Here is a 26202-nt window from a genome sequence, read left to right as displayed (position 1 = left end):
TTATAAACAAAAATTATCTTTATTAAAAATTATTAGTGTTTCGTCACAATCATGTGCAAATCCACTTGCTGTGATACCACTGTTCTCCACACTCATTACAAATGACATAGGTCATCATTTCTTCATCTGGGTTTGCACTGCGAACCCAACTGGGAAGGAAAAGTGTTCCTCTGGCAATCATGGTGACCTTGCAATTAAATTTTTCACAGCGCCTACATTTTATTTTATTTGTTTGTGTGCCATCAATCACTTGAGGAAGATAATGTTCCTGTATACAAGCCTCTGTGTATGAAGCCCTCAAATGCTTTAATTCATCATTTGCCATTTCCATGACTGTCATTTCAGCAAATTGTTTTGGAGATAAGGTCCCAGAAAACAGATTTTGTTGTAAATGAGGACTTTTTTGGTTCTTCAAATTTGATACTTTGCTTCTGATGCAATTTTTGTATTTTTTGAGATTTTTTGAATAAAGTGCAAAAACATACTCCTCAATTTCTCTTGCCAGTATTTGCCAACGATCAGTTTTCTGCTGGTCTGTGGCACAAGTAACTAAGGCTCCATAGAGAAGTTCTACACATTTAGCCCTTGTGGGATCTTGAGGCCAAGCTGATTTGCTGCCAGTGGATTTAGGGTCATGACTCATGAAATGTTCTTCTAAATGTTCCTTCACTAGAGCAGCACTGTTTTCTGGCACAAACATTTCAACACCTTTTGAAGTATCTTGGGATGGTGACACAGAGTTAGAATTTACTGTGTCTAATGTTTGTTCTTTACTTGGGTATGGGGAATTTTCTTCTTGAACCAGATTAACATGTTCAGTGTTTTCCTTACTATCCTCGAGATAAAAATTAGAACTATTCACTGGCTGAAAGTAGTGATTTTTGTAAAGTGTTTTCCACTTGGAAAGTAAACACTTGGCTTTCTTTTTGAAAATCACTGTAGGGCAATGTTTCAAAACTCTATATACAGCTCTGACAACATCTGTCTCTTGGAGATGCTCTATACTCATGTGAATAGTTTCTAGTTCAGTCAGGTGATCTCCAAGATCCTGGAAATTCTTTTCTGTCAATAGCTGCTCAATAATTGAAGCTCTGGTAGCTGCTTTTTGCTTGGTCATGTCAGACATCTTTATATCTGAAAAGAAAAGGGGGGAGGGTTAATTACTTTTCTTACTTAGAAATTAGTCTTTTATATGCTAACAAAACAGTTTTCATTATCATTCCCAAGAAAAAAAATTAAGGCTGTTTATTGATTAAAAATGGTTATTTTTGTATTTTCCATTATGTACTGTTTTTTGAACAGCTGCTATCTTCTGAAACATAAGTTATGAAACATAATTAACTGCAATAAAGCTTCAGACATGAAAATGTGAAACCTGTTACACAAAAAGACCTGACTTACAGCATTAAAGAACCAGTAGAAAGAGGTTTTTAACTCTTCAGCATTAACAATTATTTAAGAGGTGCTAGTTGTTAATTTGGACTTCTACCTCTAAATCTACAATTCAGTGGTCTAGGTCAAATGTAGACAACTAATTCATATAATTGTCAGGATGGGAGAGGCAATCTGCTGGTGTTAACAACAGTGCCATAATGCTGGGTAGTACTGAACTATTTTCTCAGAGAGCCAGATTATTTTTATAATTTAGTTGAAATTACTCATCAAGCATTACAAAATTTAAATCATACTCATCTAAGTATAAACGACGGATGAAGAATTTAAGAAAGAGTTATAAGGACTTCAGTTGCCTCTCTTCTCTGTTCAAATGAAGCCAGGAGGCTCCAATGTCCTGAGTAACTTGGCTGATATAAGGCCTGTAAGTAAGGTCCCAGAGCCCCTTTCCCATCAAAATGGAGTTTGAATATCAACTAACTTCCATATGCCCAGGTGTTCCCCTTCCTCTCATCCCCACTTCCCAACCATGAAGCAACACTAGTCCCCAAACATTGACCTAAGTATCAGATCCAGGCACCCCTCTTCCCCACAATGTATGGTCCTGCTTGAACCAGATAATATCCCTTCCTTTGCCTGACCCTTTTCCAGTTTTAGTACCCTCCTCCTCCCCTCCACTGGGGATAACGGCAGGACCTAACTTGCTTCCCCTTTCCTGACTACCCCTTTGTTCTCAACAAAGCCAGCTTGCTTGCCTTTCTCTCTGCTGACTCCTGTACTGTGCTGGGTTACATCTTGTGATGCTCCACCACTTTGTAGTACATACTTTGTGTGACAGGACCACTATTTCCCTGATGAAACCTATTTGCTCCCACAATATGGGGAGTCTTTACAAAGCTTCACCCAGGACGCCTAATTGGTCCCTGCTCCCCTAACACTGCTCCCAGTTAATTTGATATCTATACGTTTTCATTCAACATTTCAATGGGTAACACACTTTGTTTTTATACTTTTTCATTCAAAAAGCTAGATAGATAAGGAAGTCTAACGATGAAAAGACAACGCTATCTTTGAAAGATACAACAAAATTATATGTGTAAATTCTTGTGGATTTGTGAAAAATTAGTCACACTATTTTATAGTTATATCTGTAACTTCAAGTAAATATAGCCACATTACAGCAAAAAGTTGTTAAATACTGATGTTCAGTCAATATACTAATTCTGTCATTTTTGGTTTTCAGAATAAACGAAGAGTCAGTTTCTAAAACTATCCTTTTAATAAATCTCCCTATCTTTCTACTGTAGTTACCTTGTTGACTTTTGAAAGGTTATATCACCTATTGATCTGTCCTCAGATTAGGCCACTTTCTCTTCAAAATCCTTTAAAATGATATATTTTTTCTTAAGATGTCAAATAGACATATATCCTTGTCTTCTGCAATGGGATTCCTGTCTGTATTTGAAAGTTCCTATGCTAAGCTACAGAGAGCATATAATCAGTCGTCATATTTCTCATTTTTAATGTAAGGATTATTTTTATCACAAGAGGGAGCTACAATATAAAAAACTAAAGCAAGTTTTCAAAATTTTAAAGTCTATGGCATTAGTTTATCATACTTTATTTCACAACTCAGAATATGCAGTTTTTTTAAACAAACCTAGGTTTAAAAGTCTGAGCTACCTTTTTAAAAAATCAGTAAAGACTCAAAGCAAATTCACTAATATCAACAAAGTAGTACCAGATTATTTATATAATTTTCAAGTAGGAAAGAGCCCAGTGCCAACTAACAAAGTCTGGTAACGCTGTTGCTCTACTGCATAGGAAAGGAAAATAAAAATGTGTCAAATTTCACCAAAGTCACAGAAATTGATCTTCTGCAGAGTTAATAAAAAGACCACGATAACTGAAAGATCTGAAAAATGAGACAGGCTGAAGTTTCGACAGAATGTCCAAATCTTTGTTCTCAGCACAAGGAAGGTGAAAGATTTTCAGCAGAGAACATCAAATGTCACATATGTACTATAATCACAAAGCAGGAGTTTGATTTGGTTGTTGTCAAAGTGCCGGTCGGTGCAAACACAAAATATCCACTGAAAGCTTAGATAAGACACTTGGTCTTGGCCCAGACTTTATCAGCAGAGTCACTGAAATGCTTTGGGGAAGATTTCAAGGTGATTTTGACGAAGTCAAACATACTAGAGCTTTTGTGCTCCAAAGTTCTATAAAGCTATCCCTGGCCAATGGTGACAACAGTGTGGCTTATCAGCACAACTTTATTTCCTTCCCTATTATCAATCTAAAATTTATAGTTTTTACTTAACTCAAGATATATCGTGTAGAAGGAACAAAAAGGTTTATGCTTCATTTGTCTCATGTTGATCTCCTGGGCAACTAGAGAAAGGTTATTGTAGCAGTATTGTTCGATAGTCAAAAGAGACCCGGGCTTGGGTTCTGGCTCTATTACTTGCTGTGTGACTATGGGGAAGTTATTTAATCTCTTTGAGTCTCTCTCAGTTGCTCCTTCTGTAAAATAGCAATAATACATACAGTGGGAAGCAGTGTAGAACAGAGGCGCTAAAGGGTTGGTCTCAAAGTCAAGGGCTAGGTTCAAGTCCTCCCTCTGACATGTTGGTCATGTGACCTTTAAGTCACTTAACCTCTTAGTGCCCCACACAATAAGTTGTAGAGCAGCTGCAGATCTGGGAGTAAGGCAGCAAGGATTTAACAAGCCCTTACTCTGTGCTAGGCACTGTACTATGGGATTCAAGAAAAGGGAAAAGGCAGCAGTCCCCTTCGTCAAGGAATTTCCTACACTGAAATCATGGCTGAGATCATCATCGTTCTGTTGTTTTTCAGTTGTGTCTGACTCTTCCTGACACATCTAGGATTTTCTTGGCAAAGATACTGGAATGGTTTGCCATTTCCTCCTCCAGCTCATTTTACTGAGGAGGCAACTGAGGCAAAGAGGGTTCAATGACTTGCCCAAGGTCACACAGTATCTGAGGCTGGATTTGAACTCAGGAATATGAGTCTTCTTGACTCCAGGCCTGGCACTTTATCCACTGCACTGCCTGGCTGCCTGTGGGTGAGGACTTCAGACTAAAAATATTCTATAGCACTTGCCTACTTCACAGAGCTATTGTGAAAACCAACTGAGCAATGTAGGGCTATTTTATTTTAATGTCGTGTACTTTAAACATCAATTATTATCATTCATTATTTAAAATGGTGGGAATCCTTTTTCCAGTGACCCAGACTGCAACTCCACTAAGCAGGTTTTCAAGAGCTGCTTTGACTAGCAGCCTTTGCTACACTAGTTCTTTGGATGACAAACACAGAAGACAATCCACTGCCACGCTCACATCTGGAGCCTTTCCAGTTTGGCCAGAGGATGTGCAATGGTGTCACTGACTTAGAGTACCCAGGGTTACCTCCCATTACGATGAAGTATCACAGTGGAGACTCTTATTCTAAGCAATATTAAACTCCTTCCATATTTTTCCCCACTATGTATGAGAATGGTATATTATAGAGAAATGTATGAGAGTGGTATGTTATATGTACATTATAGAGAAATAATGCTGTATTTGAAATCAGGAGAGACCTGGGTTGAATCTTGTCCCCAATATATATCACCTATATGTGTGACCATAGGCAAATATCACCACTGCAAAATGAGATTACCTGTACAGTATTTACTCATAGGGTTGGTAGGAGTATCAAGTAATCTAATGTATATAAAACACCTTGTTAAAGACTAGATAAATATCAGCATTTTTCTCCTTTTGTTTGGAGAAGGATGTCCTTAGCTATTAGAATCCTATCAAGGTGGACTGGCAACACAGGGAAGGAGCACTTGCGTTGTGCCAAAAAAAGCAGTTACATACTTAACAGGTGTTCAAGACAACTATAAAACTATAGCTTTATATACATAACCAATTCACTGGAGCACACAAAGCAATAAAGGGTTACTGCAACTCATGTTAATATTACATCATGATGAAAATGTCATCTCATTCCATTATGACAAGCATACAACAAACATCTGTTAAACACAAGAATCAGACCTAAACCATCAATTAACAAAACTTAACGAACTTAATGAATGTTTTGATGCAATAGTTGAAGAATGAAAGTCTGGTGGATTGCAATAAGGTTGTTCCTAAGTCACCTGGAATACTATGTCCTCAAACTGTGATGAGAGGTATGTTTCTGATGATTAAATTAATTTCTCTGTTCCTCAGTTTCCTAATATACAAAATGAGAGGACTGGAGTAAACTTCTTAAGTTCCTTATGTCTTTAAATCTATGGGCAGTGATATCCTGTTGAAAAAAGGCATGTCCAAATTCAACGTTGTGAAAAAATTTCAAGATTATGTTAATATTTTGTTGTTAGGTAATTTTTTTCATTAAAGATCATGAGAATTTCCTTGACTTTGTAAACTGTAAGCACCTTTTTTTTTTTAGCATACATGGTATCAGTTTGTTTTTTAAGAGATCTACTTAACTGTATCTGGTGAATTGCTTCCTCAATGCATATGCTCATATGTGTGATAACTATTGCACAATTATAAATAATTGCATAATTTATTTCAGAGAGAGATTGAGTAGCAAATACTGACCCTTTAGGAAACCATAAGATAAACTAAATGTAGACAGAGAAAATAAGTAAAGACCAAAAGAGCAAGGTCGTTAAGAACCCTGGATTTAGAATAGATTGGGTAAGAATTAGAAGGAGATAAACAGTTTGGAGAAAAATCTCTGCATTGAACATCTCTGATAAAAGTCTAATATTTTATCTATAAAATCTATTGAGAACTGACACAAATTCATAAAAGTAATTTCCAATAGGCAAGTGCTCAAAGTATACAGTTTTTCAAAGGAGAAACTTACCTTTTACCAATAAGCATCCGAAACATTTCTGAATCATGAATAATTAAAAATGAAATTTTAAAAAAGTTTGAGTATCACCACCTCACACTCATCAAATTAGCAATGACAGACTTAAAAAATTCAGTATTAGAGCAATTCTGAGAAGAATTACAGTAATTGAAAAAGTCCAACCACTCTGAAAAAAATTTGGACTTATAGGAAAATTACAAAATTGTTCATATTAATTAACATAGAGATCCTACTAGGATTATATCCCAGGTTAATGACAGTGAGATAATACTCATTTGTACACAAATATTTATAACAATATTATTTGTGAACACAAAAAGCCTAGAAACAAAATATGTGCCCAATTTCAGGGACGGACAGAGGAGGAAGCCAAGAGCTAAACAACCGTAATTTGTGAATGTAATGGAATTTCTTGTAGAACAATGATTATGAAGAATTCAAAGAAGCATAGGCAGATTTTTATGAAGTGAAACAGAATAAAAAACCCAGACCTACAAGAAGAATACACACAATGGCTACAACAAAGTAAATAATGAAAGACCCTAAATGATAATACAAGTCCAGGCAGATAAATCCACCCAGGTTGGTACCATACTATCAAAGCTGAAGTATACACCCTTCCTTCCTGCTAATCGGAAAAACTGCACGATTGTGCTATCAATAGCAATCAAGTCATTAGATAGTTTTGTTGGTTGTTTTGGTGTAAATTACAAAGCGATTTTCCAGAAATTCAGGTCTGATCCTACTACACAAACTCTAGAAACAACCTATGAGCTGTAAGATCAAACATAAATTCCTCTGTTTGACGTATAAATTTCTTCACAACCTGGTCCCTTTATACCTTTCCAGTCTTTGTACACATTATTACCTTTGATGCACTCTATGATCCAGCCATTCTAGCCTACTTGATATTTCACACACATAAAACTCCATTTTCTGTCTTAACATGGGCTGCTTTGGACGTCTGGAATGCTTTCTTTCCCTTCTGAATTCTGCCTTTCATAATCCTGAATACTTTCCAGCCCCAGATCATATGAAGCCTCTCTGAGAATTTACTCCCTATCAAAATGACCCTGTATCCATTTTGTATATACTCTGTATCTTCTTATATGTATGTTGCCTCCCTGGTCTTTGAGGACAGGAGGTGCTGTTTCATTTTTGTTTCTATATCCCGGGAATAACAATTGCTTAATAAATTCTTGACCGGTGGAGAGAAGCTCTGCTTTGGTTAAAAAGTGTCTGCTGTGTCAAAACAAAAAGTACCATTTTTTTTAAAATAAACAGATTGTACTCAGGAACCTAGGCATAGCTATCTAGTATTAGGGAACTCCATACTAACTGGACAAAGCTATATATACTGTTAAGTATGCTACAGATCTGTAATTGCCTATTTATACATGGTGGATAAGCTTCTATCATCTTCCCTGTCCTCAGGTGGTGGCAACAAAGGTAATGACAGTATTGTCATACACTGTCTGCATTTTCCAATATTAGTTACTCAGTTCTTTAGCATTTATGGTTACATGGTTAAGTCTTTGCATTACACTGGGGACAAATGGCCTTTCAGAGATAATGTCTTTTCTGAATTTTCTCTCTTTAAAGGAAAAAAAACAACCACCATCCTGTGAAGAGAATTGACAGAGATTTCTTTGTATGGAAAGGGTCTGCAGTTTTATTCTTTAGCAAGAGCTTTTTATCCATTCCTTATGAGGTTTTTCAACACAGGCACTTAATTGATAATAGAAATATTTTTCTCTCCACTTTGTCTTTATATTTATTCCTAGTTACAGAGCAAGTTTTACTTTATATCTATAGACACTAAAAGGTCCTTTCAAGAGAGGGGGGTCCTATTTCCACCTGAACAGTAATGAACATGGTTACAATTTGCAGTAGTTCTAGGAAGTGGACAGTAAAAGTTACTTACAGGTACATTGTTTTGTAGCCAGCTCTAAATATATGTAAATAACCAATCATATGTATTTTCACAGCCGCCTCCTCATATGAAAAGATGTCAGTGATAGGAATACCTATTGGTGAAAAGCTCCCCTCAAAGTCTAAGGGCAACAGTAACTGCCATGCTGGGGGACCTACAAAGGATGATCTTCATTACCCTGCCTGTCACTTAATGATGACACTTCACTCTGTTTTGAGAAATGTAATCTCTCACTGGATTGTAAGTTTGCTTTGTCTCAGAAAATGGTACGAGGACGGATAATATATAATCACTGAGAACTGTATTCAATGAAAATTCTTCTGGTAACATGGATGAAGATAACAGTCAATCCTGACTCACTTACACTACCCTTCTTCCCACCTTAACTCACCTCCCACCTCTCAAGGGTATGAAAACTCAGCTGGGGTTTTTAAAAGAATATCTTAGGTCTTGGATGCCTCACCATTCTATCTACCCTCTTATATTCCATATATATCTTAGAAGTACATGCACTCTTTAAGAGCAGGGATTGGTTTGTTCCCCTTTTTTTGTGACTTCCCCAGAGATCAGCCCAGCATCTGACACAGTGAATGTTAAAAAAATGTGTTGGTTGGTAATCTAAAAAAAATCCACTTATATCCCCCATCTCCCACCACCACCAGCAAAAGGATTGCAGACACTTGCAGACAAACCTTTGTAGCTTTTGCCCTACATGTTAACTTTAACCTGACTTCGTACGTGCGTTGAAGAGGTAGGGAAGGAACATAATGAGGAACAGAATGAAAACTCCTTCTCTCTCCCATTTGACGGTACGGTGCTGGGAACGTTGCGTAAGTCCAATATATCTGTGAAACTGATCTGAAAAGACTTCAAGCGGTGCCTCTAGTAACGGCTGCGAGCCCCTGTTAACCCTGTCAGTTGCAGAGAGTTGTCCACTTGCATTCCAGGAGGGGGTTCCTCACCGCAACACAACGAAATCCCAAATTTCTAATTCCCCCCTTCAAAAAGTTAAAAGAGGAAATTTCCTTTCTATTTGCTGAAATTCACATAAATGCGTGGGAAATTAAAAAACTTACAATTGAATAAACAGTTTCATCAGAATTAAATATTTTTGAATACTCAATTTTAAACCCAGTGTCGTCACCAGTAAAACGAGGGGTGGATTAAGGGGCTTTTAAGATCCCCTCCAACTCTGCTTCTAGAAGCCTATGAAAACAGAACATCTCCAGCCCCAGGCAGGTGGAGTCCGGAAACTGGTGGGGCACGTGACGCCCCTCCCCCACACGGAGCAAGGGCTGGGGGTGAGGGGTCACAGGAGAGGTGGGGAAGGCCGGGGAAGCGCCGGACTGAGGCTGCGCTCTTCCCTTTCCCCTCTTACCCCGCCCGCCCCAACCTCCCCCGCCTCGGCTGGGGAAGGGCGGGGCCGTAACTGTCACTTAACACACTTCCCCCACTGCCTCGTTACCGCCAAAGCGGAGTCTTCTTGCAGTTCGTCTTCCTCCCCAGGGCTGACTTGTACGCCCTGCTCACCTGTCCGCAGGAAGACGCGACAGTTAGGGGTTACCTCCGGCCGTGACACAGCTTCTCTTCCCAAAGGGTGGGAGAGGAAGGAAGAAGAGGATTGGAGAGAAGCGGGAGACGCCCAACCAATCAGAGGAGCCAAAGCAAGATGCATACGTGATCGGGAAGCAGAGCATGCGCAGTGCGATCTGCGGCTTTTCCTTTTTCCTCGCTCTCGGCAGTCTTGCTCCTTCCTGTTCCTGCTGGGGCCCACTTGTGGGTTTGTTTCTTCCTGTTCCTTTCCGACGGAGTCCTGTCACTCAGGAAAAGGACTATCAATTTTTTTTTGGCCCGAGATCCCAGATACACGTTTAAGTTAAAGTCAGCTCTTCATGACTTGAAGTGTTATTCCCCAACCTCCCTCACGTAAATCTAATTCCCTTCCAAGTCATGACATCACCTTTCCCATGCCTTGAAGGAAGGACAAACAAGTATAAGGGAAGCTCCTAGAGGGCAGAGCCCGCTTTTTTGTATCTGATTTGGTGCCTGGTACAGGGGAGATGCTTAACTAAGTATTTGTTGGACACCTTGCTTGAAATCTGGGTTGTAACCAGTTGGGGGAAAAAGATGCCTTTTCCGTTAGAAATTGGTTGGGAAACGTTTTATCTTAAGTTGTTCTTTCTGTGGAAGGAGAAAATGTTTCTGAATATTTCTCATTGTCTGAAAGGGCAGGCAAATACAGGCACAGAGTTAGAATTTGCTTTTGGCGAAAATATTTGTTGGATGGCATCTCAGTATTGGGCACCCTTAGGGGTTCTTAACCTAGGATTTATGAACTTGGGGGGGGGGACATTGTATAACTTATAAAAGACTCGTTCCTTTTGTAATCCTACAAAGAAAAGGTTGAAAATTAGAGATCAACACACATTTATTAAGTGCCACTATATGCCAAACGCTCTGGAGATAAAAAGAAAGGCAAAAAACAGCAATTCTTACTCTCAAGGAACTCATAGTGTTCTGGGGGATAATTGAAGCAGAAACTTCTGAAAGAGATTGGAGAGTGTGGGATCAAGGGTCCATGTAGAGGGCCTTGGCCTCGGCAAGGAGAAGGTCAAAAAGAAGGCACCTTCTTTATCAGAGACTAGGGGAAGGAAGGAGAGTATGGGAGATGATGTCAATGGGTTTTGAGATGAAGAGAGGGAGAGAAGTGGGAACTCATGGCAAAATGGCATCAATTTTCTAAGTAATGGACAAGGTCCTCCAGTGAGAGAAGGGAGTGAGGGAAGTGTGGAAGGCTTGAGGAGACAAGGGAAAGTTAGGAATAACTTTTCTGGGAAGTGAGATAGGAAATCAATTAGGGAGGAAGAAAAAGATCGCCATGCTGCAGTGAGGGAACAACTGAAGTTAGATAATATGAAATTATAGTATACCCAGTCATGGAGATTGTGAATTCCTCAGTATTAGTGACAGGATCTGGGATCTATGATTACATATTGATATAGGGAACTCCCAGGTGAGGAGTGCCTGAAGCAACATGGGTCAGCATGTGGCCCTTTGGGTCAGCATGTGGCCCTTTACGTCTTCAAGCAAAGTGCTTTGACTGAATCCAAACTTCACAGAACAAGTCCTTAGAACAAAGCTAGATTAGAAATACCAGGGTGAAGTGGAGGAAAATGAGGTTTGAAAACTTTTAAACTCATTCTGATTTTTTCATTCAGGCATCTTTTGCAGTAGCATATGGATTGTTGCTGTGGTTCTTGGCAAAATTAGATTGTATTTGTATTTGCTACCTTCCAGTCAATTTGTATTTGTTACCTTCCAGCTTCCAATATCCTTTCGTTAGAGGGATTTGTTCTGTGAAGTTTAGATTCAGTCAAAGGGTTGCACTTGAGGACCTACAGGGCCCACCTCTTAGAGAACTGCATAGAACACCAAGAAGTTATATGATTTGCCCAGAGTCACAATGTGTCAGAAGCAGGACTTGAACCAAGATACAAGTACAAATTCTATCTACTAAAACATGCTACCTTTCAACCTATCCATGGATTTTGAATATTGCAATAGTTATTACATTCTTTCAGTTCTCTAAAACACAGTTTTTGTAGTTGAATGAAAATAATATTAAGTGCTTACTTTGCACCTTGTTAATTCAGCTCTAAATCTTTTGGAAATAACATTATAGCTAGCCTTTTGACTATATGTAGGCCTCAATAAATATTTATTGAATGAATGAATGCATAATCCTATGAATATGAATATGCCACCCCACCCTCTTCAAAAAAGTATTCTAATTGGATGAAAATGAAGTTGCTTCTAGTGAGAGAAGAACAACAGTTTCATGATGTTGGAAGGAATTCTGGACAAAAGTCAGTTGTCCCTCTGTGGCCCTCTCATATTGCTAAATGAAACTTCAGAGGTCTGCCTGTCCTAGGGCCAGATGTCAGGCGTATGATGTTAGCTGAAAGAAATTTACCTAAATAGATAGATCTGGACTTAGGAGGAACTACAGTAATCTAAAATATATGTTTGACCTGAGAGAGTCTTGCTATGCTAGCTGAGTATGGACTATGGGTCTGACTCACAAAAGAAGTCAAATAGCACTGAAATTATGAGATAATTCACAAAGGAGCTTTAACCATTCCCCTGTGGAAAAGAGGTCACCTGGCCGTGGAGGAGTAGCAGATGGCAGTAGTACAGTGGAGAAGCAACAGATGGCAGACCAGAACAGCCTAGTAGATGACATCAGCAGATGACATTATTAGCTCTTTGGAGAAGCAACAGTTGGAAATTTTGGAGGTCTAGGGCATAATCCAGACTACTTGTATTCCCTCACCCATCAGTGGTGTGGGAATCTGTGAGAAAGTGTGCCTGTTGTATATGGGGAATATTGTATAGAATATTGTATATTCTAAAGGTATTAAATGGCTTTGTTTTGAGTCAATGTATGTTCTCAAAAGAGGGAAGTATCAGGAAGTCTGTTTGCTATGGAAATAAATGAACACTGACATAAAGTTTACCTTAAATTTAGGTGTAATTGGGAGAGAAGGTAGAAGGCTATACTACAATAGAATGACTTTTCTCTAGGTCATAAAAAGTAACATTTAGAAATTTTACCAAGAATTTACCCTTATTGCTACCACTCTACTCTCCCTTATTCCAACACCAATTGAGTCATTAAGGTAAAAATTCTAAAGTTCCAAAGATTTAACTGAACAATATACTGATAGCAAGCTGCTGTGGGGGTGTAAGAGCTATTACACCATCACACAGGAGGATTGCTAGCACAGGTTCTTTGGTCTGCTCTTCTAAAGGAAAGCAACTTAAAAGGAGTCAGCAATCTTGCTTCAATCAAACATATATACCATTCACTTAGTTAAGGGGAAAAGTCAACACCCTGAACTTCAGAGCAGATACAAACAGAAATTACAAACAGAAAATAACACAAATCAACATACAGAGCTTCCAACTATCTGACCAAAAGCAATACATACATAGCTACCACAGAGAGAAGCACCAACATCTGGGTTTTCAAAGCTGGGGGTGGGGGTGGGGCTCCTTAATGGCTACCTAGAGTCTCATCTGTTTACATCACACAACAGTCTTCCCATGAGTGAGCCCCCAAAAAAATGCTAACCTCAGAGTGAAAGATCTTCCCATTAAGCAAAAATACATTAACAGTACATAAGGCTATAAGGAAAAAGGTGTGTGTTTTTCTCTGTTTCTTCTTCCTAGCAAGGGAGGGTGGACAGGAGATATTTTGTTGAACTGAAGAGATGGGACCTCACAAAGCTAGATTAGAAATACTGAGGTGAACTGGAGGAAAAGGAAGTTTGAAACCTTTCAAAATCATTCTGATGTTTTAATTCAGGCATCAGTAACAATCAAATTGTAGCAGCATATGAATTGTTGCTATGGTTCTTGGCAAAAGTAGTTTGTATTTGTATTTGTTTTTGTATTTGTTACCTTCCAGTTAATTTGTGTTTGTTACCTTCCAGCTTCCAATCCAACCAATCCAATCAAATAAACATTTATTAAGTGCCTTCTCTGTAGAAGGCACTATGCTAGGCACTGAAGCTAATTCTTGAAAAATAGGAACTATGTTGCTCTTACAGAGCTTCTGCTGACAACATACTGTTAGGATGCAATATGTAAACAGGTAAAAATACACATAATTGGAGGAAGACAGAATACTAACAACTAGGAGGTTCAGTTAAGGCTTCTGAACATCAACTGAGCCTTGAAGGAAACCAGGGATTCCAAGAGGTGGGGGTGAGGAAGGAGTACATTCTGGGTAGAGAAGACAGCCAATGGGAAAATATAGACAGTGGAGATAGAATGTTGGTTTTGGGAAAAGGCTGAGACACAGACTGCGTGAATGGGACTAATGTGCCTTAAACCTGGGAAGGTAGGCTGGAATTCAAATGTGAAGCAGTTTTTATTGCTAGGTGAGGAGTTTTCCTGGAAGCAGTAGGGAATATCTCAAGCCTCTGGAGCAGGCCAGTGATATTGCCAGACTTGTTTTTTAAGGAAGGTTATTTTGGCAGCAGTGTTCAAGATGAAGCGACAAGGCCCTGATAGAGGGTGGTTTCAATGAGAGTAGAGAGGAAGGGAATATTGTAAAGGCAGAAGCAGTAAGTCTTGACAACTGATTGGAATTGGGAGGCTCAGCTGAGAGAGAAGAGTCACGAATGGCTCAGAGGTTGTAATCCTGCGTGACTGAAGGGACGGTGGTGCTTTCCTTTATGAATCTCTGCTCCATCTCATGTCTTTCTTGGGCACCTGTTACCCTTGTGCTTTTCCTTCCTTCCATGTCCAAGTGTTTAGAATTGTTGTTAAACTAATTATCTACCAGCAGCCTGGCAGACTACTTAATGCAATTCTTTGCAACATAAATACTCAATAATTATTGAAATGAAAATTTTTCTAGGGGTATTTACATTTTTGTCAATAGCATATACATTGTTGCATGAAATACGATTTATTGGCCTGGTATAGTTTAGCTTTAAATTATATAAAATAAATTTGTGATTTTTAAAAAATACTGTTGTGTCAGTATTGTACAGCAGAGGGCACCATTATGCTCACTTTTTAAAATAAGGACTGAGAACTTGCAACTTGAAAATCAACTTAAAAGCAGACTTTTTCCATTTTGATTTCATTAGCATGGGCTATACACTATGAATCAATATTTTTTACTATTTAAAATATGAAATAGCAAGATGGATTTCTGAAATGTATTCTCATAAATTGGGAAGGGGGATTACTGGGAGAATTATATGAAAATGGCTTTGTATTAGGACCTAGAGAAGCCCAGATTCCCCCAAACATCCTCAGTAAAACTCTAAAACTGCAGCCCTAACACTCTAGAGGAAGAAAGGCAAGTGACCAGCACAGGGCAGCCTCAGAACCTTAGCTGTAGCAAGACAAAGGTTTGGAGCATCATCTAGGTGTACAGGGGTGGAGAACCTGTGGACTGAAGGCCACATGTGGCCTTCTGGGTCTTTGGGTGAGGCTTTCTGACTGAGTTTAAGTTTTACAGAACAAATGCTTTTTTTATTAAAGAGATTTGTTCTGTGAAGTTTGGATTCAGTCAAAGGGCTGCACTTGAGGACCTAGATGACCGCATGTGGCCTTGAGGCCATAGGGTCCCCACCCTTGAAGGCAGTGAGGATCCAACCCAGCTTTCAGCAGCTTAGATCTGAACCATAACAGGAGACAATGCCAAACAATTCTGCAGCAAATGGGGTTTGGTCTTAGCACAATACTCAAGTCCATACAGGATTTTCCTACACTGTTTAGGGGTAGGACTGTGGAGTTTGACCTGAGCATAACTCCTTAAACTGAGGCTAGAGGTATGAATAAATAGAAGAAACTGCCAAACACAATGAAGAATCCTTGACTATCCGGCAAAACTGAGTATAATACTATAGGGGGCAAACTGAGCATTTATTGAAATAGATCAAGGGTAAGTGAAATACAGTTTTGGGTCTCAAAAAATTTGAAGATAAATGAATATTAAAATAAATTTAAATTAAAAAATTTTAAAAAATTTACAGCTTCTCAGTTAATGGTTTTTAAAGTTCTATTGAATTTAAAATACAATACAGTACAGCATGATGATATCACTAGAAGACACAGGTTTTGCTCTACAGCGCTGGAAGTGAGTTGATCCTCTGTGTGCCTTACTCATGTTCCCTACAAGTGTGCCCCCAATGTGTGATTTCTATGTCCCTTCCTCCCATTAATAAAGTGTGTATTCATGGGAGAATGTGCCCAAGTTACATGGGAAGATGTTCTGTCATTACTTTTCTTACAATGCTATTTAATTAAATGTCTTTACTTTGAACTAATTGTATCCTCCGTCTCTCTAGTAAAAGTAAACACATTGGTGACAGCTTGTGAGCTGTGATTTTGAGTGGATGCATACCTACAGATGACTCTGAATCTGGGGTAGCATTTCTGTGAGGCCTGCATGTGAAAGAGAGCGCTCTGTGAGTGACCAAATTCTGCATGAACTGTGAAATGAAGAAAGAGTAAAATAAGCAAACCATGTTGAGTAATCGTCAGTTTATATTGTAGGGAAAAGATAAACAATTTGTTTCTAGCAATATTTCATTCTTTGGGGGCAAGTTTTAATTACTACAGTTATTCTCAGTCATTTGTGAGTAGAATAGCAACTGAAATATGTTGAAACATCTGGCAGTAGAATTAGATGTTCGTCATTGCCCTAAAGGAGATAGTAAAACACTGCTAGAAAATTAATCTTTTTGGTCATTATTAGAGCTGAATTTGCCTTCAATTCGATCAATATCGCCATAAACTTCTCTAGACATTGTTCCAGGAGACTTCTGTGATACTTCATCAAATATGTTTTCAGGCTGTCATTTAAAATTATACGTTCCCATAGAGTTGGCCATCTATTGATTCATTGGGGGAAATGGAGAGGGGGAAGAACAGGAAAGACAACTTGAAGATCATCTATCGAAACAGAGGAATTATAACTTGCACCAGTGGAGGAAACACTGATGAATTTTATTTAATAAATTATACTTTTTTTGTGGAAACACTTTTTCAATCCTTCTTATGTCTCTGAATGACAGGGCAAACACACTACACCTTCACCGAGGTCACGAAAACAGCTTTTTCCTGGAAATTTCCTAGTACAAATGTAAAATATTTTACTCAGACCAGAAGCTATTGCACTTTCCAGGTAAGGGTAACAGCTGTTTTCTGTGGAATAAGACCAGAAAATTGAGTCTTTCCTGACATCCAGAGGTATTGATTGACACTCATTTCCTGATAAACCACTAGACCCAGACATAGGGCTCAAAATAGTGATGATCCTATAAGTCACATTCCATAATACAAAGGCTAAAAACAATGAATTCTTCCCTTGCAATGTCAAGAAGCAGATAATTTTAGCCTATATATATGTATATAATACATTTATATATAATGTAATATATATATATGTGTGTGTGTGTATGTGTGTGTGTATCTCTCTCTCTCTCTCTCTCTCTCTCTCTCTCTCTATATATATATATATATATATATATAGTGTTTAGTTTTGTCCAACTTTACATGACCCCATTTGGGGTTTTCTTGGCAAAGACACACTAGGGTAGTTTGCTTTTTCCTTCTCCAGCTCATTTTATAGTTGAGGAAACTGAAGTAAACTGGGTTAAGTGACTTGCTCAGGGTCATACAGCTAGTCAGTGTCTAAAGCCAGATTTGAACTCAGGAAGATGAGACTTCCTGACTGCAGGTCCAGGTACTCTATCCACTATACCACCTAGCTGCCCATTATAATGTTTATTACACATACACACACAACATACAGATAGCATGTGTGTGTTATATACACATATGTGTGTATACAACACACACACATACACACATACACCCACTATTATAGTCAGGTGTTTTAGGTTAGTGTAATAGCAATTTAGATTTGAAGATCTTTCCCAGCCATTAATAGGCCATGTGACCTGCTTATGTCAAAGGAAGCCTAAGACACATGTGGTAGGAGGAGCTTTGTGACAGGAAAAGGAAGTTATGTCACAGGAAATGCTGAGAGAGAGAGAGAGAACGAGCGTGAGAGATCGCAAGCAGTTATGGCTGCTAATGGCTGCTAATGGCCGCCGTCCTGATAGTTAGAGCTGAACAGATTGTGACTTAGCTGTACTGTGAATTTGTTTTGGGGAAGACCCCAGAAGGGGGTTGGAGAGGTTTTGGGATGGCAAGGCTCCAGGCGCTGATATGGTGTATTGAATGTTTTACTGCTCTGAAAGATTGGATAAATGGCTTGTGGGATATGGTTCTCAGGTGTCTGAATAAATGGTTTACTTCTTCTACCTCCTATGTGGAGAGTCTCGTTTCTTTGCGATACAGAACCACATAGGCATTTTGACAATTATCGTCTACATTGCTATGTTGCCTTACTGATAGAGTTAGCAGAAAGCTACTCCCTCTTGAATATCCCCCAACTCTTCCCTTCAGCTGACCCTGGGGGCAAGATTTTCCTTTTAGTCCAGAGTTTCATAAACTTTCTTTGTGTCATGGACCCCCTTGGCAGTGTGGCTAAAACTATGTATTCCTGAGAATAATGTTTTTAAAAGCATAGCATAAAAATACACAGGTTTACAAAGGAAAGCAAAGACTAGTGAAGATGAAGATGTAATTTTTTTCCCATTCGAGCTCATGGATCCCCTGAAATCTGTTCCCCCAGTTTAAGAACCCCGGCCTTAGTGCCTTTAGTCTGCTTCTCAGGATTTATAACTATGCTGAGGAAGAACAATGAGGGAGAGGAAACTTGTTTAGGCACCTCCTTCTGAGGGAAGGCTCTCCTGTTCTTTACTCATTCATCCTCCTTCCACCACTCAAATCAGCTTACTTCTGATTAGGGTTTTGTCTGAGCCTGGTTTGTTACCCCGCTTAGGATGTTTGTAAGATATGATAATCACTAATATCGATAAAATAAACTCTTACTTGGTTTGAGTCTCCAGCCAGGATAGAGTCCTGATAATTTAGACAAAAGGGCTGAACCTCTATCCCTTGATTTATATATACTACAGGATGTTCACTACTTTTTTTTTCTAGCTTCCTTTTCACAGAAAATGAAATCTTACAGTCAGAAACAGAAGGGATCCTATATCTGGCTGGATTTATTATTAATTAAAACAAATAAACAACTTTAACAACAACAACAAAAAAAGCCTTTGGGTTGATTACACATTTATCCTCTTGGACAGAAAGGAAGTGAGGAAGATGAAAAGAGGCACTTCACCATCTTCTTGAATTTTTGATCATGAAAAAAGTTTACTAGTCATTGGACATGCCCCCGTTATAGCCTCAGCTGTACTGTCTGCCTCAGTGAACAAAATGTCCTGGCCATACAGGTGGAGTCATGGTGGGTCACCCCTCTTTATTCTACCGCTCAAGTGTCCATTTCCTCTCCTCCTCCTTCTGGCTACCTGAATTCTTCTGTGAGAATTTAACTTTCCTCTTCTGCTGCACCAGCCTCAGTGGGAAGAGGAGAGATAAGAGGTCATGTTCCATCTGACCATGAACCTTTTGTTTCCTGCTTTATGTGTCCCTGAGAGAAGAGGAAGAGGAAAACTGTCACAGGTCAGGGTATGATTTCTGTTTCCTGCTTCACTGTCTCCTGCTTCACCATCTCCTGCTGCATTGTCTCCTGCTGCATTGTCTTTTGCCTAATCTCTGTCTTTTGGAGGAGAGAGGAGACAAGATACAGGGACTTCCATCTGACCATGTACTTTCTGTCTCATGCTACATGAATCTTCTGCCTGAATCCAACCATAGAAGCCTATTATGGGAATAGAGATGACCAGGGTTCATTTTCAGAGGAGGATATTGAAGTAAAGAAACCCCCAAAAAGCAACATCAAATGGTCACTTGCCCAAAAAGAATTTATAGAAGATCTTAAAAAAAGACTTTAAAAATCAAATGACAGAGATGGAGGAAAAAGTAAAATAAAAAAAAAAAGAATAATCCAAGAAAAACTAGAAGGTTATGAAAGGAAAGTCAACCAACTAGAAAAGGAGATCCAGAATCTTAAGGAGGAAAATGACACCTTGAAAATTAGAATTGGGCAAAGTGAAGCCAGTGAAATTATAAGAGATCAAGAAATAAATAAAACATGAATAATGAAAAATAGAAGAGAAAGTGAAACATCTTATAAGAAAAACAATAGATTTGGAGAACAGATAAAGAAGAGAAAATATAAAAATAATTGAACTAACTGAAAATTATTATCAAAAAAAGAATTTTGATACAATAATACAAGGGATAATTAAAGAAAATTGTCCTGAAGCATTAGAACAAGGCAGGGAAGTAGAAATAGAAAAATTCCATTGATCACCATTTAAAAGAGATCCTATGAGGAAAACTCATAGGAATATCATAGTCAAATTCTGAAACCCCCAGCTCAAGGGTAAAATATTAAAAACATCAAGATTAAAATAATTTAAATAAGAGGGTGCCACAATCAGAATTGCACAAGACCTCGCAGCAGAGACGTTAAAGGACCCCAGGTCTTAGAACACAATATGTGGAAGAGCAAAGGACCCGAGGCTCTGGCTGAAGATATCATACCCGACAAAGATAAGTATTATTTTGAATGGAAAAAATGGACATTTGATAAACTTTCAGACTTTCAAGACTTTGTAAAAAAACCCACAACTTAATAGAAGATTCAACATACAAGAATCAAGAGAAACATAAGGTATATACCAAAGACTAATTATAAGGCATTCACGAGGACAGATTGTTTGCCTTTCATATAATGTAAAATGTATGTCTAAGATTCTTATTAATAACTGGTGAGCTCATAAGAAAGATTGGGTAAATCTATGACATAAATTTGAAAAAGTAAAATCATTTAGGAACAGCTAAAAAGAATATTTTATACAAATCAGGTGTAAGAGGAAGAAAGGATACAGAGGAATTGGATTGAGGAGGAGGGCTGGTAGTTCTGGTAACCTACTTTCATCAGGAATGGGTTTAAGAGGGAACAATACATATGTATTTAGAAGAGTATAAAAGTCTTCTAAATTTAGAAGAAATAAAATGGTAAGTGCAAAGGGGGGGGAGAGGACAAAGGAGGGATCTGTAGAGGGAAGAATGAGGGAATAGGTAAAATGGGGGTATAGAAGGGTGTTTAGATTAATGAGAATGTTAGGATAGGGGAGGGATCCTTGGAGGGGGGAAGGCAAGTAATAGGAGGGCAAGGTAGTTGGTAGAGGAGGGGGGTAGGCAAGTAATAGGAGGGCAAGGTAGTGGGTAGAAGTAAAGTAGAGGAGGCAGGAGGGATAGGAAACAAGAGATATGTACAAATAAAAACAAAGATCAGGAGTAGAGTATGTTTGGGAAAGTATATGTCTATACACGCATGTATATGTGTATAAGTGTATGTATATATCTGTATGTGTATGTGTATATTGAGAAACATATTGAAACTATATTGTAGCCTTCGGGGGGGGGGTTGGAGGGAGGGGAAAAACAACAAAGTTAAAAAATGCACAGCGGAGAACAAAAGAAAACACAAGGAAGCAAAGAAAAGATGGGCAATTCTCAACACAAGGTGTATTGTTTATAATACAGGCTTTCTTGAAATGAAAATTAATTGTTACATATTTTGAATCCTCTCTTATGTTCTGCTATGCATATGACATGCTTTTTTTCTTTCTTACTCTGTATTTAAGTTTCAATATTTAAGTTTATGATGTGTTTTTGTTTTTTTTTTCTCTATTCTGTATTTGTGTTCTGGTAAAATAAATTAAAAAAAATTAAAAAATGTTATACCTCAGTTGCTCTGTAGAAGGTGAGATCCTTCACCTCTTAATTTCCCCAGCTTCCTTCAAAATTCAGCTCCAATCCATTCAGCAAAAGGTTTCTCCCAGTACTTCAGTTGCTGGTGTCCTTCCCTTTCAGATTAAGTTGTATTATTCTGAGCATAGATTTAGAAGAGTTCTTGGGAAGTTGTCTGAGGAACAAGTGACTTGCTGTGTTGGTAAGCAAAATGAGCTCTTAGCACTTAGTTCAACAAGTGCCCTTGAAGAGTTTGGCTGTTGTTTCCTTTGAGTAATTCAGTGTATTTCATTGAGTCTTACTAAGTGCTAAGCCCTGTAACCCCTATTAGGTGTTAACCTAACCTATGTGGATGTGAACCTCCTAGGGTCCTAAGGGGAGGGGCTAACTCAAGAACTAATCATAGAAGCCTAAGTTCTGGCCATTCAGATGATGTTTGATGACGTCCAAAATCCTATAAGAAGAGAAGACAGAGCCATTTGCGCAGGACTCTCACTCGTGGTGGTGCTGAGGCGGAGACTCCAGGCAGCTATAGCTGAGAGTCCTCCAGCCTGTAACCCGGATGCTGAGACTTTGTTAAACTCTGGTAACTATGTATTGGGATTTGAATCAGACAAGGTCTGTCTGTCGATGTTTATAATTTGTTTGTATTTTGTTCTGAAGTTCAGGGTGCTGGCTTTTCCCCCTGAACTAAGTGAATAATATTTATGTGCTGAATTAAAGCAACTTGTCAACCCCTTAACGTTGCTTTCCTTACTAAAGCAGATCAAAAGAACCTATGCTTTTGTAGTGTGTTGGCAGCTTTCTGGGTGCTGGTTGTTGGTGGATCTTACACCCCCACAGAAGCTGCTAGCTGGATTGTCGAAACACTTGCCCAGGGTTACATAGGTTTGTAGATCTCAGGGGGTCAGATTCAAACCCAAATTTTCCTATTAAAAACCCCCAATACTTTATCCACCATGAAACATAACCCATTGTGGAATATTTAAAAACTAGCTGTCTTACTTTAGACTAGAGTAATAAGTAATTCAAAAGGCAAAAGAGCATGGCTTTTACATAATTATGTTTTATCCAACACTACTTCTTAGGATTTTGAAAACTGGTTTAAACAACCACAAAGAAAGAAACCTGATATGAATATGGATATGTGAATGTCTTCATACAAAGTATCCATTTTGGCAGAAGTCATAGGAATGTGACTAAAATACCTTTTCCCACTTTTGATCATAGTTCGGCAGGTTTTACATTTGATAGAGAACTCTGCCGAAGATATGCAAGCATTACATTACATTTCTACCCTAGCCCCATTTCTAAAAGCTGATTTGGCTTCTAAATTAGAATTATGGAACGTTTGCTAAAAAGGACATTAGAGAAGTGAAAACTGATGCTTGGGGAGATTTGTGCTTTCTCCCAGATGGCACAACTAATTAGTGATGGGTATGGCTAGAATTTAGATCTTACTCTCAGTTTAGTGTTCTTGCTACCACACCATGCTTCCTTGCCCTCAAGAAATTCACACTGGATTCAAATTTTATGTCGTCTTCTTCATGTTCTTTTCTACAATAAATGTTTTCTTATTTCCCCAGTTATTAGCACTCTCTCTTCTTTTCAAAATTACTTCATATATATATCTGGTATTTACTCACTTGTGTATGCATTGTATACTGCCAGTAGAACTCAAATTACTTGAGGGCAGAGACTGAATTGTTTTTTGTCTTTGTATACCCAGTGCCTTGAACATAATAAGCACTCAATGTTTGTTGAATTGGGTTGATATGATAGGAGAACCAACTACAGTAATTTATAAAGCACAAATAAAATATTTAAAACTCAAGAACCCTCAAAGCAACAGTGGTAGATTTAATTTCTCCAAAGTATAACTCCAATTCACATCAACCTCCCTGGTGAAAGAAAAGGAAAGCAGTATAACACTGATTACCCTGGTCTTCACTGCCTGAAGGCTAGGTAGATTACATTTTATTTCTCCCCCAGGGTCTTCTGGTACCTTTAAGGGAATTGGAGAGTGTCTAGGCCAGCGGTGGGGAACCTGCAGCCTCAAGGCCACATGTGGCCCTCTAGGTCCTCAAGTGTGGCCCTTTTACTGAATCCAAATTTCACAGAACCAATCACCTTAATAAAAGGATTTAGTTTGTAAAACTTGGACTCAGTCAAAAGACCTCACCCAAGGACCTAGAAGGCCACATGTGGCCTCAAGGCTGCAGGTTCCCTGCCTGTGGTCTAGGGTCTCTACAAATAGCTACAGCCCCCAAGATGGTCTTCCTTCTAGGAAAGAGAAGATAAGATTTGTAGATTACCATGGTTCCTATATAGAACAGTGTAGTTCTAAGTCCAAAACCCTCATTGGGTTTAAATCCTAGCCAGCTGGCTTCTCAGAGCTTCTCTGCCAGGTAGGTGGGCTAGCTGCAGCATCCCACCTGGCATTTATTCCAAGGTCACCATAGCTTAAACCTTTGAGTGTTGCTGGGTGGAGTAGGGATCGCCTCCTGCACCTGAAACGGAATACAAATGAAACAGAAGAAAAACAAACAGCCCTAGGCCCATTTCTCAAGAGTCGGTATAAAAGAGAGGGAGAGTAAGATTATGATGGCATTACTTTGATTGTACTCTCTGGGTACAGCAGAAAAATGTGCAAGAAAGAAAGCAAGTGTTTATGTCTGGCCAGTTTTAAAGACATGGATTATTTCAGTTGGGCAACCAATCAAAGAAGGTTACTTTCCACCTACATGACAGAGATTGGTAGAGTGCGTCCATGTTAGGTGAGCTGGGCAAGCCCATGATAAGTTCTGTTACATTAGTTTGTAACCCATTTTTTTTAAAAGTAGCATGTTGTCTTACCACTTAATTTGCTAGATTAAAAAAAATGACTGTCTAGGAGTTTAGAACTGAAAGAATTATCTAGAGATCATGTAGTTCAATGTTCTTAATTACGGATGAGGAAACTATGTCCTAGAAAGCAGAAATGAATTTCCTATGGTCCCATAGATAATAGTCGAGGTGGAATTTGAATTCAGATTTCTTGGCTCCAAATCTAGTATGTTCCCCCTCTCTCCTCCACTCTGCTGCAATAAAAAGAAACTGAGACACAAAGTTCCTAGCATGATCAATTTATTAGCAAAGCTAGTAATTGCCAATAAAAGAAGATTAATGGCTCCTCAGTAGCCAAAGACTCATCTGATAGAGCAGCTTTTTATACAGTTGATTACATAAGGTCAGTGATACGAACTAAACTAAGACTGTGATAAATTTAAAACAGAGGTGGTGGATGGGCTTACATTTTGCTAACTCACGCCAACTTGAAATAGGGGATCTCCAGAATCTATAGCAACAAGGAAAAAACAGAGTTGAACAATAACCTCTGGAAAGTTCTATGCCACATACCACAATGTCAGAGAGTCTCAGTGCTAGGCAAAACATCTCCTGATCAGGTTGACTAATCTTATACTCATCTTCCTAAGCTCTCTCATGAGATAGGACCAGATTGTAGCACTTAAAATTAGGGAACCTAAACTCTTACAAGCGCTACTACTGAGGCATATTCAATTAAATCCCAGTCTGATCCACAAATATTAATTCCAGTGATTAACTAAAACTCTTAACTATTAATCAATTGGTAACTTAAATTTCTCACCCAACAGATATTTTACCATGGAAAAGACAATCATAGTTATAGTTTTTTAAAAAAACCAGTCAGACCGATACATCCGGCATCATGTACGCGCGCGCGCACACACACACACACACGTATGCTGACAGAATTTAGAAAAGAAGATTACATTCAGTTGTTGTGTATGTAGATAAAACTCTTGATATTTTTGAAAGTCCTCCGAACTCCCATAAAAGTATACACGTATACACACCCATACAAACACCCACATACATACCCACACATACACTCTTACATGAAAAACAATTCTGAGAAAAGATTCATTGAATTTGAAAAATGCCAGTTTTAAAGAGAAATATCTTTCTAGCTCTTGCCACTGTCTCCTTTGTACCTGTTTTGTAAGAAAACTAGTTTACAAGACTGTCGATCTGATACTTTTCATAGGTTAACTTTAAAATGACAGTTATTATCCAATTTTCTCTGTTAGATTTTCAGAGCCAAAAAGAATTGAAAGGGCAATCAGAATTTGATTCAAAGTATTTAAAAATAGAAAACTCGTTGAAATCAGAAATATTTGACAAAGAAATAATTGCTTTTATAATATAATATCAGTACTGTGTTCTAAACCTTTGGTAGTCCCCATAATTGTGGAAAGAATTCATATCATATTTATTTAGTTTGGAGAAATTAAATCACCCACCAGACACATTAGAAAAGGTTTAATATTAGATTCCTGAAAAAGGAGATGAAAATGAAGCTATCTGTCACTCAAGGGAGGTGAGCTCCACTTGGGTCTGATGGTTATAAAGATCTTACAGAATGTTGAGGTTTATCTTATGGAGACATCAAGGTGGAAGAGACTCTTGGATGTCTGTTTGTCTAGACCCTTTAGCATCTCGGGAAGGTGGGATTCCACATCCAGCAAATGCTTTGCACCTCCAAGAAAAAAAACGGTGTGAAAGTACAAAAGATGAAAGAGTAAATCCATATATGAGATGCAAGTTTTACATATTAAGCA

At 38.4% G+C, this 26202-nt stretch overlaps 1 protein-coding gene across 1 annotated transcript; it reads right to left on the bottom strand.

The window, feature by feature from the left end:
* Positions 1–9834, bottom strand: TCEANC (transcription elongation factor A N-terminal and central domain containing). The gene is made up of 2 exons (XM_036745646.1): positions 9761–9834; positions 1–1134 (listed from the first exon to the last, which is right to left on the bottom strand). The coding sequence occupies exon 2, from the start codon at positions 1124–1126 to the stop codon at positions 50–52; it is 1077 nt and encodes a 358-aa protein (XP_036601541.1). The 5' UTR covers positions 1127–1134; positions 9761–9834; the 3' UTR covers positions 1–49.
* Positions 9835–26202: the final 16368 nt, after the last annotated feature.

This window comes from Trichosurus vulpecula, chromosome 2, assembly GCF_011100635.1.
Source record: "Trichosurus vulpecula isolate mTriVul1 chromosome 2, mTriVul1.pri, whole genome shotgun sequence".
Lineage (NCBI taxonomy): Eukaryota > Metazoa > Chordata > Mammalia > Diprotodontia > Phalangeridae > Trichosurus > Trichosurus vulpecula.
Note: the sequence above shows the minus strand (reverse complement) of the source record. Positions and strands in the feature narration are given on the sequence as shown.